This window comes from Rhipicephalus microplus, chromosome 1 (genome assembly GCF_043290135.1).
Source record: "Rhipicephalus microplus isolate Deutch F79 chromosome 1, USDA_Rmic, whole genome shotgun sequence".
NCBI classification, from domain to species: domain Eukaryota; kingdom Metazoa; phylum Arthropoda; class Arachnida; order Ixodida; family Ixodidae; genus Rhipicephalus; species Rhipicephalus microplus.
In genome coordinates, this window is record NC_134700.1 from 285,782,794 (window position 1) to 285,800,527 (window position 17,734).

At 46.0% G+C, this 17,734-nt stretch overlaps 2 protein-coding genes across 3 annotated transcripts in view; one reads left to right on the forward strand and one right to left on the reverse strand.

Moving 5' to 3' along the window:
• Positions 1-17,734, forward strand: part of LOC119188293 (dual oxidase maturation factor 1) — a 239,536-nt gene that overhangs the window by 182,179 nt on the left and 39,623 nt on the right. The window lies entirely within an intron of this gene.
• Positions 1-17,734, reverse strand: part of LOC119188292 (dual oxidase 2) — a 46,344-nt gene that overhangs the window by 3,252 nt on the left and 25,358 nt on the right. The window contains exons 15-28 of the mRNA XM_075896392.1: positions 15,366-15,479; positions 14,900-15,108; positions 14,161-14,346; positions 12,090-12,312; positions 10,511-10,604; positions 9,839-10,014; positions 8,821-8,908; positions 6,424-6,677; positions 4,585-4,815; positions 3,437-3,530; positions 3,265-3,314; positions 2,313-2,594; positions 1,620-1,849; positions 456-776 (exon numbers count right to left, since the gene is read on the reverse strand). Coding sequence (XP_075752507.1) covers positions 456-776; positions 1,620-1,849; positions 2,313-2,594; positions 3,265-3,314; positions 3,437-3,530; positions 4,585-4,815; positions 6,424-6,677; positions 8,821-8,908; positions 9,839-10,014; positions 10,511-10,604; positions 12,090-12,312; positions 14,161-14,346; positions 14,900-15,108; positions 15,366-15,479 — 2,552 coding nt within the window. The remainder of the gene's footprint in view (positions 1-455; positions 777-1,619; positions 1,850-2,312; positions 2,595-3,264; positions 3,315-3,436; positions 3,531-4,584; positions 4,816-6,423; positions 6,678-8,820; positions 8,909-9,838; positions 10,015-10,510; positions 10,605-12,089; positions 12,313-14,160; positions 14,347-14,899; positions 15,109-15,365; positions 15,480-17,734) is intronic.

A 17,734-nucleotide genomic window follows, 5' to 3' on the forward strand; every position in this document is an offset into this window, starting at 1 on the left:
TCGTGTAAATACGGTATTTGTTATTACTCATTGCCTTTCTTTTGTTTGTGTATAAAAATTACATGTTTCTGTTATCTTACCCAAGTTAGAGTATCTGAATATATATGTCTGTACAATGCCTAACCTTCTTTGCTATATCCGCAATGTTTAGCACCTTGTATCCTGGTTCAATGCCTTGTTCTATTGTTTGGTACATGTGCTATTGTTGCCTTGTACTATCGTTTGGAGACTGTGCCATTTTGTATCGCATCATTGGACCCTAGTCTAGCTTTTGGCTATGGGTAAAACAGTTTTTTTACCTATCATTTTGGAATTGAAAATAAAGTGAAATGAAATGAAAATGAAGTTTCGATTGGGCAGGGTCACTACATTGCCGCCATCACTAGCCTTAAGCAGCAGCACACTCTACCGTCACACATTTCTCGCTGACCTTAATCAACGCGTCAGTGGCTTACCAGCATGGTGGTCCGTAGGTCGAACTTGTGGTAGAACTGCGTGATGAAGATATGCACGCTAACGAGGCCCTTGGCGTCTCGCTCTTCGACCTGGCGGATGATGTCAGTCATCCACTCGAAGTGTTTCTGGGTGCGGGTGACCCAGATGAAGTAGACCTTCTTGCACGCGACGCGACCTCCTCCCCGACTGGAAGCCCGCTGCGCGATGTCCTTAAGGATGGAGGCGAACGGGGTGACGCCGATGCCTCCACCCACGAGCACGGACACCTCGAAACGGAACCAGTCCTGGTGGCCTCCACCGTACGGACCGTCCAGGTAGATCTGCAATTTATAAACGTATTCACGCCACGCTACGGCGCAGTGATTCACGCTATACCTCAAGAGCGGTTGACCATCTGAGCTATAACTCGAGCTCTGAGTAGAGATCTGTGAGCTCCGAGTAGATTCATCATGTCTTCGTTATCGCTGGTGCATGCGTGGACTCTATAGATTTAATTCGGCTACTCGTGTCCAGTGCGTAATCTGAATCAGCATCCTGAAACAATCGCGAAGTTTCCGAACATTGCTGCGCAGCCTAACATGAGTGGTGGTAATAGTTCATTTGTGGGTGAAGCCTGATCACATTAATATGAAAGACGTGAATGCGCGTGGCAATGTTGAGTGCCGCGAAAACACGTATGCTCTCCATCTACGATGAAACTAGGTGGAATGCGTGGATAGCGTGCTGATTAAATGTGCTTTCAAGTGCGGTGTCACGTATGGGTTCCGTGTTAATATCTACTCGCACGTCACTTAATAAATATCCTCATCCTTCCTCGTTTTAGTTGGTGGCTTATTTGTGCGAAGCGCTCGTAATTAGGCTGTCACTTGGTATCGCGCGTTGAAACGAGGCAATGCTTCAGGGGTAGTAATTATAAAACTACGTTTTCATGAGTGATTTTCCCATTGGTCAGCCTGCTTCACTGATGATTCTCCCGCATCATTATTCACTGAAATTTTGTCTCAAGGAAATTTCGTAGCGTAAAATACTTTTGGGAATACTGTGCCTTGATGTCGATAAACCTCTCTACACAATTCATGCAGTGGCCTCGCCAATGAATGTGCACCGGGCAACCGCTTCTATACGCAAATGTGTTCATCGGACGCGGGTTGCGTGCAGCATACCTTCGGGAAGCCTCTCTCCTGCAAGTTGCTGGGGTCGTATATCTTGCGCAAGTTGATAGTCCATGGGCCCAGCGCTCTTATGTGCACGCTCAGGTTGTCCTCGTGCGGCGCCGAGGAGAGCGTGAACGGGTGGTACTCGGAACCGTTGAGGCCCAAACTGGCGATGCGTACCCACTGGCCGCTGCGGTACTCGAAGTTGGGCGGTCGCTTCATTAGCAGCATGGTGACGTCTGCGGCCATAGAATCGTGGTGAATCGTTGAAGATTGATTTACTGGTAACATAAAGGCGATGGAAAATTGGCAGCCTCCGGCAGCTTCGACTCTCTTCACGAGTGACTTAGTATCATGGGCATGAATTACGAACCCTGGTTGGGGAAGAAAGGCGTAAGCTTCGTGGAGAATCAAGACACGTCACTGCCTTGGAAACCGTAAAATGTTGAAACATTTGTCTCGTGAGTGCAACATTAAAGCAGCGGGCGCGTGCACGGAGAACACACATGAAATAAAGATGCATGACGTCGCTCGAAAATGTTACTGCAGCTTTTAACCCGGGACACATGGCAGTCTTTATTCAAGGTTTCGGAAGATCTCTCCGAATCTCGCCAGTTTTAGATCTGGCTCTTAGGACTGTGCAGTGCTTCTTTTGGTCACCAAAGCGTTAATGGTACGCGGCTTAACAGACGCGGTGCTTACCGGACGGTAAGTGTTCGGCGCGGATGACCGAGATCTCGACCTTCTTGCGACTGAGCGAGACCAGCCTGTCGAGGACGTACAGCACCAGGGGTCCCAGGAAGAAGTAGTAGAAGATGGGCGGCTGCACCAGGCGCCCGAGGCCGTGTAGCACCATGAGTATGTAGAAGGCGGGGTACAGGTTGTGCGTGTTCCAGAACGCGTTGAACACGTGACGCCGCGCGAACGGAGTGGCGAACACGTACATCACCGACAGCAGCATCAGCAGGAACACTCCCGTCAACCCTGCGACATCGTGTTGTTTCGTTTCGTTTCCCTGGAAGAATCCTCATAAGGTCGCTATCATGCCGTCTAGACCAGAGAGTTTCTGGAACAAGGGACCCTCCCACCTTCACTAACTAACTATCCACTCGTCTATACATATTTCCTCTCTATCCCTCGATGCATGTGTAACGCTAAATTATGTACGTTGGCATAAACAAAGATATATATATATATATATATATATATATATATATATATATATATATATATATATATATATATATATATATATATATATATATATTATATATATATATATATATATATATATATATATATATATATATATATATATATATATATATATATATATATATATATATATATATATATATATATATATTGTGTGTGTGTGTGTGTGTGTGTGTGTGTCATCATTTATTTTTTGCCCGACCGAGGCGAATCAAGAGTGTCCGTATGGGTTTTGCGATGTCTTTAGGCTAAGCAAAATTATGGATAGTAAGTATAAGTCTTAATCGATAAAAAGCGTTTACTATACTTCTATGGTAAAACTCTTGCAGAAGTTAGCTCGTAACCAAATGCACATTTGCTATATTTTACAGTTATCTGTACTGCCACCTTTATATTTTCGGTTTTTTTTACAACGACAAATGTTTTTTTTTTTATTTACCTGTCATGGTAGCGAAGCACCAGTAGTGAAACTTCGGTAGTTCGTCCGTCCTGCGTATGAGTAAAATTTGATGTCAACTTTGATATCAACTCATACACAGAACCCAATGTGAGTTAAAAGCTTTACCCTAGCAAGTGTGTGCCACAAAGCGGATAAGGCATGTGAAACTTACGCATGGTAGTATTCCCTGAAGAGACACGCCAGGTCGTCCGCAGTCTGTGTTGAAATGTGGTAGAAATTAAGGGCGTGACCCACGCTGTGAATAACTGAAAGCAAAAGACGAGAACAGCAGTGATGATTACCGTACGTAGTGAATAGTTAAAGGCAATGATTTGCCCCATTTGTTTATTTTTTTTTCAAGGTAGATCCTACGGCTACAGAGCGACACAAACGAATCACGAGTAATACAACATTCTTTTACTTCCCTTTGGGACACATTTTCTAGCCGTGTCATAGATGGCATTTTTAACCGTATCAGTTGTGTTATTGAGTATCGTAATGGGGTCATTACCGTCGTGAACAGTATTGGCGTGCGCAAAATTTTTTATTGGGGGTATAGGGAAAGCGATATGTTAATTGAGCGCCCCTGGCTGTTTGTGACCCTTTTTTACTTAGACCCTTTGGGTCAGAACACAGTGCAAAGGCCAGGCACTAAGGATTGGGCACCCCTTTCCTCCTTTGCGCGCGCGTGTGGTGAACAGTGAAACAAAGGAGAGATGCTGTCCGTATCCAAGTAAATATTTGCCGTTGCAGACAAACTATTTACAGACGTTTTCATTCCTTGTGCTCCTTGAATAAAGGTAGATGTACTGTTTCTACGGTACACTAAAGTAAACAAAATGTATTGGTGCACTAAAAGTCCACTACACAAAAGAGTAATTATTCAAGCAGAAACTCAGGCGTGATATAAACATCCATCGCACGACCGGCTCTCGACGGGAAACTGAGAGAGAAGGCGGGCGCGCGAGAGGGAGGGGTGCGCGCGCAGCTGCAGCGAGCGAGGAGAGCGGAGGAGCGAGCGAAGGGGGAGGGGGTATAAGGCGCGTTACTGACACCGATATCAGCGTCGCGTCCGTGGCTTATTCGGTAGAGCGTCGCGCTGCGGCCCGCCAAGTCCTCTTTCTTTTAAAGATAGAGGGAAGACTGCGGACGCCGCCGACGGCGATGGATGGTTTGGGGTCGCTTATAAAGTGTATTCACACTTAAAAAACATTGCACACGCGACCGGGTCTGATCCCTTCTTTGAATGTATCGTTATCAAGTATGGGTGTGTGTTCTCAGCAATCAATAAAGGAAAGTTTAGTTGCGTGTGAGGCTTACTCGAGAATATTCCAGCCCAGATGGCTATGTACAGGTGCATGGAAATGGCCGAGTCGAAGGGCACGTATTGGTGCAGGAACGTGTCGCGCAGGAAGGTGATGCTGTTGCGGCACATGGTGAGCAGCAGCGTCGAGTAGGTGAACATCTGGGCGCTGGCCGCGCCGCGGGTTATGGTGACGCCGTAGCCGGCGATCTGCCGTAGGCCGCCGTGTTCGCGCTCCACCGAGTAATCTGCATAACGCGACAATGCACTGACTGAGCGAAGTAGTTACATATACGCGCTGTCGCTCTTAAATATGGACCATTGTGGTCACTAGCGCTGACAAGAGATTCCGGGCCCACAAACAGAAATGAAAACAAGCAGTTCACTATGTACATGGCCTTCGATGATCACGCTGTAACGTTCGTGGATGGACTGAACAACACCTGAATAATTGTCGACAGATAACGTACCCAGGTAATCTTCCTTCACATTTACCATAGTTGAAACGCCCCGCCGCGTTGGTCTAGTGGCTAAGGTGCTCAGCTGCTGACCCGCAGACCGCGGGGTCGAATCCCGGCTGCGGCGGCTGCATTTCCGATGCAGGCGGAAATGTTGTAGGCCCGTGTGCTCAGATTTGGGTGCACGTTAAAGAACCCCAGGTGGTCGAAATTTCCGGAGCCCTCCACTACGGCGTCTCTCATAATCATATGGTGGTTTTGGGACGCTAAACTCCACATATCAATCAATCAACCATACTTGAAATGGACACCGCAGTCTGAAAAGAACTACTACTTTATGAAAAGGGAATGACAGAATATAAAGGATGATCCCGGCAGCACACATTGAAGAACAGCTATTTGGGCTACTTGGTTGAAGTGCACATTCAAAGGGTTTGCAGCGAAAGCACGGAAGTGTCAGCAGGAAATTCTTTGCGGTGTGGACACATTTCTGTATTGAAAAACTTGGGCTCAGTGCGTAAGTGTTGTGCTATGTACCTATGTCTCACCGTGTGTTTGTTACCTAATACGTATGCAATGTCGACTGTTGTGCAAGAGAAGGGAAGGAGCCTGCACCACGCATTGGCATCGACCTCTCCTTACATACATTTAATTAAAAACAAGCAAAGCAGCGAGGGATGAAAAGCAAAAAAAGGGACTACACGGGTGCTGTTTGCTTTCCGTCCTCCCTGTTAAGCCTTTAATTCAACACTTCTGTGGATCCATGCTTGCGCTGCAAACCCTTTCAGTAGAAGGCACAAATTATTTTTTATTTATTTATTTATTTTTATTTAATGCATACTGCAGACCTTCACAGGTCCAAGCAGGTGGGCACGGTACAAGTAGTAAGTACATGTTAGGCACTCAAGTCACATAGAAAAGGAAAAAGAAAAGAATTCAACATACAAATACAGGTTTACACACCCAACACACAGTTTACACACAGTAAGTCAACCAAAGTGAATCTTTATACAGAGTTTTTTAGAAGGTTCCATTCTTCCACTGTTCGTGGAAAAAAAGAAAATTTAAATACATCTGTCCGTGCAAAATAAGGTGTTGGGGTTCCGGGGTGATGGTGTCTCGTATGCCTTGTCGATATGGGTGTCAGGTACTGTGTAGGGTCTAGTGCTGTTTGTCTTTGAAGAAGTTGGGAAAGAAAATTAAGCCTAAATGTCTTCCATCGTGACTCAAGCAGTTCAATGCCATTAGCTCTAATTAACTCAGAAGGTGAATCAGTGTGACGAAACAAATGCGTAATGATACAGGCATAGATGATTACGCACACGTGATCGATGATATAGAATCATCATATAGATCACGATGACGTGATCGCACGCCATATTTCAGGCGAAAACTCACAGTAGGCCCGCTCGCAGAAGATGGCAAACAGCACGAGGGTGTACAGGGTGAGCCAGAACATCTCGAGTCGGTGGTTTTCGACGAACTTGTTCAGTGCGACCAGGTAGCGGGACAACACCGACTCCTTCTCGTAGTTGGCCTTGCGGGGCAGCGCCAGCGGCTGCACGTTCAGCCGACTGCGAGTCTGCTGACCGGTCGCCTCAGCAGCCAGCGTGGCGGCGGCCGTGGGTGCGTCACTCTTGCCGCCGAAGTAACTGGCGCCGTTAAAGAAGGCATATGCACACTTGAAAACGCCACGTCGGTTACCGGAGTTGCTTAAGTGATCAAAAAAACAGCGTTCACGAAGCACCGAAGTCAACCGCTGTTGCGACCTCACCTATACGTATTTCGACATAGCTCTCGGTCAGTCCTGGAAGTCTATACATACGCCTATGCAATGAAGACATAGCAAAATTTTTCTCTAGTCGTAGAAATTTTTCATACGCAGAAGAAAAATTGACGTCACGTTGAAGGTAAGTAGGGAAATGGGAGTGCGATCAGGAAAACTGGGAATAGGAGGGACAATAAGGAGGCAGGCAGAGACGTCCCCTTTTGTTCCTTCATGTTTTGTCGCCACAACTCTCTTTGATTATCAGTCAACTATAGCTCAAATTATTTACATTTTGACGTAACTATGGCGTTGATCTGGAGCAGGGAATATTTACATAGTGTCATTACGCTTGATCTTTTTATAAAACTTTCCAGCTTGTTTTACGGACCAGTAGTTATTCAGCGCGAACATTGTGATTACAACTATGATGTTCACCAAAGCTCTATTCGCTGAACCATTCACTACTTGCAAGACAAACAACCACGATAACGTAAGATAACAACGTAAGCTCTACATGTCAACATGTCAATTTCTAACAGGAGGTCCCCTTTCAGCCTTGTGCTATGGGACCTCCTTCTGTATATTCTACCTCAATGCGTGTATATTTTTTGCGACAAATAAAAATATCTTCTTCTTCTTAAAAGAAAATTACCGAAATCCAACTTCAACTTACAGATGTAAGTAATAATGGCAGGAGCTCCCACATTTTGTGGTAAAAGTGGCAAGGCACCCCGGCTGAACAGAGATACCCGAAAACGACCCAAGTTTAGCCATATACCTTTATAGATTTTAGTACTGTACTAATTACGGCTGACGCGGCCGCCCGAGCTCCAACCCACCGGGCTCTGCGTCCCAGCTCTTTTATGACTCGGATGGCAATAAACCGCTGCTGTGGTTCAGAGAAATTCTATGTCATCGCGACACTTACTGCCTTTTTCTGTATCCTGGAAATGGGTTCAGAAGGGCGGAGGAGTGATCTTTAAGGCATCGGCAGACAGGCACTCTGTCTTGCAATTATATATAGAACACTTTGATCCGAACACAGGTGGGTGGTAAGCAGAGCAGTGATGTCTTCCCATAGTATGACTATGTGCAAAGAATCCCCGCCTGCCCTTTTCTGCAACTCCTTCTCGAGAACCATGGGAGAGTGCTCACCTCAACTGCTTTTCTCTGGAATCTCAACGGACTCCGGTAAGACGGGCGCGAGACGGGACCTCATCATCCGGTGTCCCGGACTAGGGGCGCCGACAATGTAGCGGGGTCGCGCTTCGGCTTTAAGCTCTGTGTGTTTCTCTCTCGCTTTATAATACATGTTTTCATCTCTCTGTCTTCCAGTAGCACTTCTGGTTCCACCACAAGGTTAAGGTAACTAGTTATGTTATTCTTAAAGGGAAAAGAAGAGAAAGAGCCCCGTATCTGTCTACATCAGAGTGCGACACCTCAACAGTAGCTCACAAGGGATGGGGGTAAAAAAAGGATTAAAAGGATAGAATCAAGAGGTATATAGAGAGAGAGGAATGAGAGAGCGAGACGCTAGGACAGCGAGCGACGGAAGTAAACAGGAGATAGGAAAGATGGACACGGTCACAGGAGTCTGAGGACGGGGCACCACTCAGCGAGACTCATGTCGGCGTCAGATGGCGTAGGGGGAGCCCAGTCGGCCAGAGCTGCGCTGTCGTTGGGGATCGCGGGGGCACAACCGGTCGGCACAAAATCCGGCGAGTGAGTCCAAGGTAACTAGTTAAATAATGTGCGATGAAGCTGCAATGGTTTTGTCGCAATCTTTTTTGGGTGCCGCGGTTGAAATTATAAAGTTAGAGATTTGTGCATTTTCATCCTTATGTGAACGTATTTTAATTCTTTACACTAACCTAATAATTGTACTGATAAGTACAATGATTAGGTTATTGATCAAGCAGTGATTAGGAAACGTAGTCATTTTGCTCCGACGCATTGAACGTGCCACAAAAGTCGCTACAACAAGACACAGGTTTGATATCGTTTAGATCAATGAGACGTCCGCGTACCTGTAAGCCCTCACGAGGGTGTTCTGAGCGCGGTAGACGACGCTGTTTCTGTTCATCGATGGTGGAGGTGCTCCTTTGAATGTCGACACTGTGAGGAAAAAGAAAGCGCACGCATCGTTACATTACGGTACTTTATACAGGTCCCGGGAAGGAATTTACAACCTGGAAGCGTTCATGACTGCTCTACAGAGTGCGCGCCGCTAAAACGCCACGCGTGGAACACCATGAGAGCCATTCACGTGCAGTCACAGTCTAGGCGTAGCCGCAATGACTTGGAGTTTATTTCAGATTCACATAGGTCGGCAAAAAATATGGAACTCATTCACACACTAATTGACAAAATACATTTTGTCCTTGAGACTCATGACTTGGACTCACTAAAATTTTCCTCAACCGGACTCGCTCGGACTTACTCAAACCCAAGTTTCAATCTGAGTTTGAGTGAGTGTTAGCGAGTGGACTCAGGAATCCGTAAGCGTATAATTGGCTTTCTTGACCATGGTGTCAATGCTCTTTAACGCCAGTATCGCGAGTCCTCGGTGCTATAATTAACGCCTTTCGATCTCGTACCTTGAGATATGAGATATTGGCTGCAATTTGGTAAGGTCGTTTTTAATGAGGGAGACGACTCACTCGTGCGTTTGTGGGAAGGAGGTCGGGGCCCATCCCCCTCTTCTGTAACTCACGACTCTGATCAGTAAACATTGGGCTGACGTATGAATGTTAACACGTTGCGTTCTGTGAGTAGGCGTGACTATACGCCAGCCGACATAAAGCTAATATTAATTCTAACTATGTGTAACCAGTAGTACCCATTTGTACTCGCAAGCATGTAAAAATTTATGCAAGTGTAACACCTGGGTGCAAGAGGTGGATATTACACCCTTGCCTCGGTCAATATTCGTGACTCCTCTTGTTCTATAACCCTGATCGCAGCAGTAGCTTTAATATTCCCAGAAGGATTGTATCACCGGCTTTTGTGATAGCACAATGTTTAAAATTTCCATCAAGTGCATACCGTCAAAACTGAGCTGTGTGTAACCGAGCTGGTCCTTGTGACTGGAAAGCAGCTTCTGGAAGTCTTCCAGTGTGATCGTCTGTTTCTTTTCCAATCCGACTTCCCTAAACATGGAGCTAACCAGTTCGTTCAGCTTTTCCGGAGACAAACTTTGGTTGGCCAACTCTAGTAGCGACCTGTAAGATAAGGGAAGGGCAAATGCTTGGTCAAATTTAGTTATAAAAATTAACCACAAATAAAAATCTACGAATATTCACCTTCTGCTCAAGGTGCACGCCAAGTATTACTTATCTCTCTTTCGCTTTCTTCAAATGATTAAGAATGGGAGGGGCTCAAGATAAAGTCAAACTTCTTTCTTAGTTGGGTAAGTATATTATTGTCAGGTAGAAAGCTGAATTGCAGTCGCAAACAGCAAAAAAAAATATTTAAGCAAATTTTCGCTCATTAAAGGGGAATCGCAAATCCTGATATAGGTCGCAACACAGAACTACAACGTTCCCAAAAAACATCCATTGTCTGCAAGTTGGCTATGTCCTTTCATTTTAAAACGTTAAAGAAATGCTCTAAGTTATTCTGTTACTTATAAAGCGTCAATCTGAGGTCACGCCGTACGTGCCATGCGTGCGAACACATGCGGTAAAGATAAATCTACATGATTGCGATAGCACTTACTTGATCATGTTCGCAAACTCGTCGCGTGACAGTTTTCCCGAGTGGTCGATGTCGTACATGTCGAACATTAGCTTAGTCTTGTCCTCCGCCGTTCCTGCAAAGAGGAAACGAACTCTGTTCACGAGCACTGGACTCTGACGCATCTTATCACACGGACGAGTCGGCAACGAACCACCGTTTCCGCATAACAACCTGCTTGCACACGATCCGTAAAATGTTCGAAGACACCAAGTTCCTCCAACACATTCATGCACACGATTTTTTTATAATTATACAACGTTGTTGCATGATGCGGGATTCATGTTGGCAGATCATGCGCAGCCGGATGTGTGCGCAAACTGACCGAAACCAGAAAAACCGTTAAGATTCTTGGAGTCGACGAATGGGAGTAAGCCTGAAAACGAAGCCACAGCACGTGCGCTTGTGCCTGAACCTTTGCTCATTGCATGTAGTGGCGCTCATACAATATCAGCTTAGGTGGCCCCTCTCCGAATTTTCAGAGGGTTAATAGGACACTCGCCTTTAATGTGTCACGCTTTAGAGATTCCAAGGTAACTTCGAAGTGTGATCTAGAAAAAATTATAACTACGTTTGAGGTGTGAGCGTACAGAAGCTCCAAGAGGGTGGGGGGAGGTGGGAATATTGTCCTCATCTAAGGAGGGCCAAGTCCACCACATTCTTTCACTCAGTCTGCCCTGTCCTGTCATTGTTTAAAGCGCAACGTTATGGCCATCCATGCAAGTTCTGGATAATAACGGTGGCCAGAGACTCCTGATGTTGCGTTCTACGAACTCGTTCTACTCCCACCTGCTCCCCCGGAAGGCTAGGGAGCAGAATTTGCATTCTTTGTTAGGGCGAAGAGCCTTAGGGTCTCGGCTTGTCGGCGTGTCACGTAGTCGTCACGGTCCATCATCAATGGGCATGCGTCACATAAAGCGAGTAAATCTCACTACACCGGATTATACTATGCACATTATGAGTTAAAGGTTCGTCGTTACTGCCTTAAGCACTTTGTTCGGCGTAGCAGTGGTGTCATTATCCCGACAAAATTTACCAAGCAAGGTGCTCCAGTTTCGCGTCTAAAACCAGAGACACAAACGTGCATCTCAGGGGTAAGATCATCTATTTGAAACACCGCTTCTTAAAACATATATGCAAAGTGACGGTGCGTTAGTGGACCGGTGGCAATTGAAGCAGTAAAGGGTGAGGGTTTTGCTATGGTAAACACCGGCGCACACTACATGTCTCGTCCCTACTCATGTTTCACTTTGGTAAAGCTTAAACACCCCTCCCCACGTGCCCCTATGACACAATTTCTTTTTTCGCATCTATTATTTGCGAACTCCACGTTTTTCTGCACCACAAAGACTGATAACATCGGATAATACTTTCCGAGGTCGTACGTGTCCTATTGACATTTTTTCTCGTGTTTCTTTCGCTGTTTATAAAATACGAGTTGGAAGAGGGGGCGCTGTACCTAAGCTTGCCCCCCCCCCCCAGCACCAATTTAGTGTAGAACACTGAACGGCACCTATACGGCTACACTGAAGTAAAAAAACTAATCGTAATGAATGAATACCCTTGGCGAAGATGACGATCATGTCTAGGAATTCTCTGAATGATATGTAGCCGTTGTTGTCGAAGTCGACTAAGGCGAACATCTGCTGGACGAACGTGGAGTCCGGAGCCATCGACAGGGCGGCCGCGAACTCGGCTTGCGTCAGCTCCAGGTTGACGATGTCGCGTGCCTGGGCTGCATCCAGCTGCAGGATCTCCTTCTGGTCGTGATCGATTCCGAACGCCTGCACATCGCGTATGTTCTTATTACGGATCTCCGTTTACGGCAGTGTAGGTATAACATTTTATTCATAACGTTTGTTCTCGACCTTTTAAGTATATCAGGAATACCTTGACACACATTATACTTACTGAGAATGCCCTACTCGTACGTTATTAATATTTTTTTAGATCATTCGGACCTGCCGCCTTCACTTATCTACAGCTGGGAAAGCTGCACTGATCCACTAGAACTGCGTCCTGCACCATGGCCGCCGCCTTTGGTGGACATTAAGCGCATCATCATGTCCACATGAATATAGTGATGTTAGATGCTATGATCGCATCTAACAGCGACGTCTAGTGCTAAGAGTCCTTACGAAGTGACACTTCTTTCTCTATTCTCTAAGCTCGTAATGATGTTGGCGTTCATCATGGGTGTCGCTAAATTATTCATGAATCGCATCATACTTTCTTTTATGTTTGCCGTGTACCTTTAATGTGAGTGCCACTTTCAGGAAGTCTTAAAGAATCTAAAAAAAATTGGCAGATACCTCGTACCTGGGAATCGACGTTATCCGAAGCATACAGAGGAAATGTGACTGTGTTGCAATTTTTTCTGTTGAGCGGCCCGTCATAAAATGACGCTAAATTTGTGTACAAATGTTGCACGCACCGACATATGTTGAATAGTTGCAGATGGTTATATACCCAGTTGTTTGCACTTGCGCAACGATGCCAATTGGAACATGCGTATTAGCAACACCAGAAGCTGATACGAAGCACTGATGCTCTCGAGGATGCTGGCCCTGGACACTGCTACATAAATAAACTTCAGTGAATGGCAACTAACCACAATTTCCTTTAACCTGACGTGATGGCTGTACCAAAAGAGTACGTATGTAAAGTTTATAAAATTGGGTAGGCAGCACTGCAACCACTATTGACGTTTCACGAAGAGTAGCGTTTATTTGAAAAGTAGTTCCAATACCTGGCGTAGCTCTGTCGTAGAATGCTTCTATGCCACGCAGAATGTCTGAGTTCGATTACAGCAGAGACCCTTACTTTATTCTTTGCATTCGTCGGGTCGACGCTACCGATGTCGCGTATTTCTTGACGCTCGCGCGTTAAAATTCCCATGTGTGTTCTCGTCGTTCCTCGGTAGATACTGAGTGTCAATATCGATCACCTGTGGCACATATCCGCATACCAGCGGCCCATACCCACCCATGGGTATGTGCCACTGTCTAGCGGGAACTGTTAGGCGACGTACGCGACGGGATTGTGACATTATTCATGCCTTGACCAGCGCGTCATATTCGTCGAACCGTCTTACCCTCCCATGCTAATTTTGGTTCACGCTATGCTAAGGGGGTGAGCAAGAGAGCACCCAAACGTAAGTGGCTAGATAAATATACGCTCAAAGTCACCGAATTTCGCTAAGAAATGCTTCGCACTTAAAACACGGAATACTGCTGTAGCTATTTTTTTCGACAAGAGGAAACTGTCTTCGTTAAAGAAGCAGTGCAGTTATTGTCGGGGAGCTGCAAGACCATTTTTCCCTTTCTTAATTCAGGCATATCTGCTTGTGTGTGCGCTGTGAACGCTATGTGTCTTCGCGTATGCTTTGTTTTTTTCTTTCTGCTTTTTCTTCCCTTCCCCCTCCCCGTGTGTAGTACCTGGTACAGCCTATAGTTAACCTCTCTACTTTCCTTTGTCGTTCTCTCTCTCTCGGCACACTTGTGATAACCCACATTTGACGCACTAAATGTGCAGTCATAGGATACTGCCTACATAGGTGAGCTGGGTGAAGGATGAGCTTGTACGCGGCTACCGCTGTAGATGTCGCCGCATATCAGGCCCTTGAGGCGCACCTGAGCAAAGACAACTCGGAAGAACTTGTCGAGCTGCTGCTTGCGATGCTCTAGGGTGATGGCGTCTCGCAACAGCACGCTCTCTTCCGTCTGGCGTCTCTCGTGGCCCACGCCAATGTCGCCCAGGAACTCTTGGACTCGCAGCACGAACGACTCCACCTCGTCGAGGGCGTCAAACTTGAGCACCTGCGGTCGTGAGAGCTCGAGGTCAGCTAAAGACAGTCGCGTAAACGATTCCACTATAGTTATGTGCGACCATCAGACATGGACTGTAAGTAGAATGACTGAAATGTATCCGTACGCTTTAACTAACCAGGTATAGAAGGCCCGGAAGTGTCATGTGAAGTTAACAGTGTGATGCTTTATCCGCTTGTGTTATTTTCTTGGTACGTTGAGATTGTTTTAAGCAAAGAACATTGTGGCGTGCTGAGTGCCTCCAGAAAGCAGGTCTCGGAATAGGCCACAATCTTCACGAAGCATCTCCTCCTGCCCCAACTACCTTAAAGGAACTGAGTTAAACGAAAGCTGATGTTTGGGAGAGAGCCTTATCCAGGCTCATGCTTGAAGAGCGGCTACGGCTGATCGTGAGAGCCTCGAACGCAACCCGTGTTCTACACATCTGTGAAGACAGCACCTTAGAACTGCTTTGTCTCTGTTTCCTTTTCAGCGTGAGGCTTTCTTTAAACACAAACAAAAAAAATGAAGGAACTTGTGAATGCGTCGTGCGATGCGCGCGTACCAGGTCGTATTCCTTGGGCACTCTGACCATCAGGAAGTGGCGGCGCTTGGACGACGCCACCTGCATGACGACCGACTGGACCTTGCTGAAGTCGATGCTGCGCAACGGCGCCCCGCTGGCCGCGTTGGTCAAAACCAGGGTTTTCCTGTCGGTCATCAGGCGTGCAACCACACTCCGGTAGCCCTGGCGGTTACCCAGCCACTCACGCACTGCGCGCCGTAATAGTGAACGAGAGAGTTGCTCAGGAACGATACCTCACTCAAGTGCACACACAGCCTGCACACCTGAGTGAGGTATCGAGTATGTGAGCGGTTTTAAGGTGATGAGTGAGCGAGCACGCAAAAAACATGAAGATATCTCGTCGGGCATTACCCGTGTGACCAAAGACAGATACAACGGCCTTCGAAATGTTATCGTGTCATGTTACAGGCCATCCTGAAAGTTCCCACTGGCAGCGCATACTCACAGATGGCGGTATCCCTGGTCCCCGAGCGTGAGCGGCGCTTGTTCAGCTTTTTCCGCTCCTCGGCCACCAATCGTCTTCGCCGATCCGCCAGGAACAGCAGCAGTAACACGCAGCCTGAAAAAAGTACGACGAGATTCCGGACGCACAATGAGCCGTGCCATAAACAAATCACGAATGTACAATGCAAATGAATGCTTAGTTAGTATTGATTTATTTTTGTTCTGTCATCTCGGAGTGATATGACCATATTATTTGCGGACCAGTGGGGCGTAATAGTGGTTCATTTTTCGCCCAAACACGGCATTTGTAAGTAGGCGTCCTCTTCCACCTTGAACATCGCACCATGCCGCCAGCGCTCCGCGGAGCGCCTTTCCCGCGCTTTCGGAGAACTAGCGTAGTGTGCAACCGCAGTGACCGCTGTAGGTGGGGCCTTCGCCGCATCTTATGCTAAAGCGTAGTGGCTTCGCCGTGTCGAACTTGCTTTGCGGTGGAGCTAACTTATGTCACCTCAACTATCCTATTCATATTGGTTATGACATTGCTTCCTTGTCCCTTATTTTATGTATGTTTATGTAGGGCTCATTGATGCACTTATTTTGTAGTGCTTGCATTACTGCTGATGGCTCGACTGAGTCAAACGCCTTCTCGTAATCTATGAAAGCCATGTATAGGGGTTGGTTGTATTCCGCGCATTTCTCTATTACCTGATTAATAGTAATAACATGGTCTATTGAGGAGTAGCCTGTACGAGATTATGCTTGGTCCTTTGGTTGATTGAACTCTAATGTCGCCCTAATTCTATTACTTGTCATTTCTGTAGATAGCTTGTAGAGAATGGACAGCAAGCTGATCGGCCTGTTATTTTTCAAGTACTTGACATCTCCTTTGTTATGAATTAATATGATGTTGGCATTCTTCCACGGTCCCGGCACCCTTCCCGCCAAGAGACACTTCGTATAAAAGGTGGCCAGTTTTTCGGACACAATTTTTTCGCTATCTTTCAGCAGGTCCCTTGTTATCTTATCCTCACCAGTGGCTTTGGCTCTTTGCATTCCTGCTAGAGCTTTCCTTACTTCCCCCGTCGTTACTGGTAGGACAGGACGTCGAATTCCTCTGAGATATTATTATTTGTGACGATATCATCCTGGTTGTTTAGGCATTATGGTACAGCTGTCTGTAGAACTCCTCCACCATTTCGACTATATATTCCATCTATATTGATTATGACGTTGCCTTCCTTGTTCCTCAATGCATACATCCGGTTTTTGCCTATGCATAAGGCTGCCTTCGCAACTTTTAGGCTTCTGCCGCTTTTTACAGTCGGCTCAATTCTCTCTATATTAAAACTTCTGATATCAGCTACCTTGCAATGCGCCTATTCATTAACTTTGGAAGCTCCACTAGCTCTATATTGTCGGTTTCATTTGAGGCTTTCATGGTTTGTCGTTTCTTAATAAGATTTTTCGTATCCTGGGATAGTTTGCCAGTGTCTTGTCTACTGACTTCAACTTCTATTGCACACTCTTTCATGATAATAATAAGATTATCGTTCATTGTGTCAACGGTAACGTCGGTTACCTCGTTTAGAGCCTCGAATCTATTCTGAAGCAAAACTCTCAATTCCTGTACTTTTCCTCTCATCGTTAGCTCATTAATTGGTTTCTTGCGTATCACTTTATGCCTTTGATTTTTGGAATCTAGGTGAATACAAGCCCTTACCATTCTATGGTCACTGCGTCGGATCTGGACAAGTACTTCTACACCCTGTACAAAGCCTGGATATGCACACATAATAAAGTCTATTTCATTTTTAGTTTCGCCATGAGGACTTCGCCACGTCCACTTACGGTTAGCCCGTTTTCTGTAAAAGGTATTCAAGATCCGTAATATTATGTTTTGCGAACTCTACTAATAACTCACTTCTGACATTTCTAGAGCCGATGCCATATTCCCCTACTTCATGGTCTCCAGCCTGTTTCTTGCCTACTTTGTCATTGAAGTCGCCCATCAGAATAGTATATATAAACTGTGTCTTTACTAATGACTGACTCTATGTATTCGCAAAATTGTTCAACCAAATGATCATCGTGGCTAGATGTAGGCTTATAGGCCTCTACCACTTTCATCCTGTACTTCTTCTGAATCTTAATTATGATACTTGCCATTCTCTAAATGATGCCCTAGGTCTTTTCTGTCAACTAATCCACGGTAGCATAGGACGTGTCCGTTCTTCAGCACTGTATAAGCCTCACATGTCCTCCTAGCTTAGCTGAGCCCTATTTCATCCCATTTAACACCATCTAATTCCTCAAATAGCACAGCTAGGCTAGCCTCACTGGATAGCGTTCAAGCATTGAACGTAGCCAAGT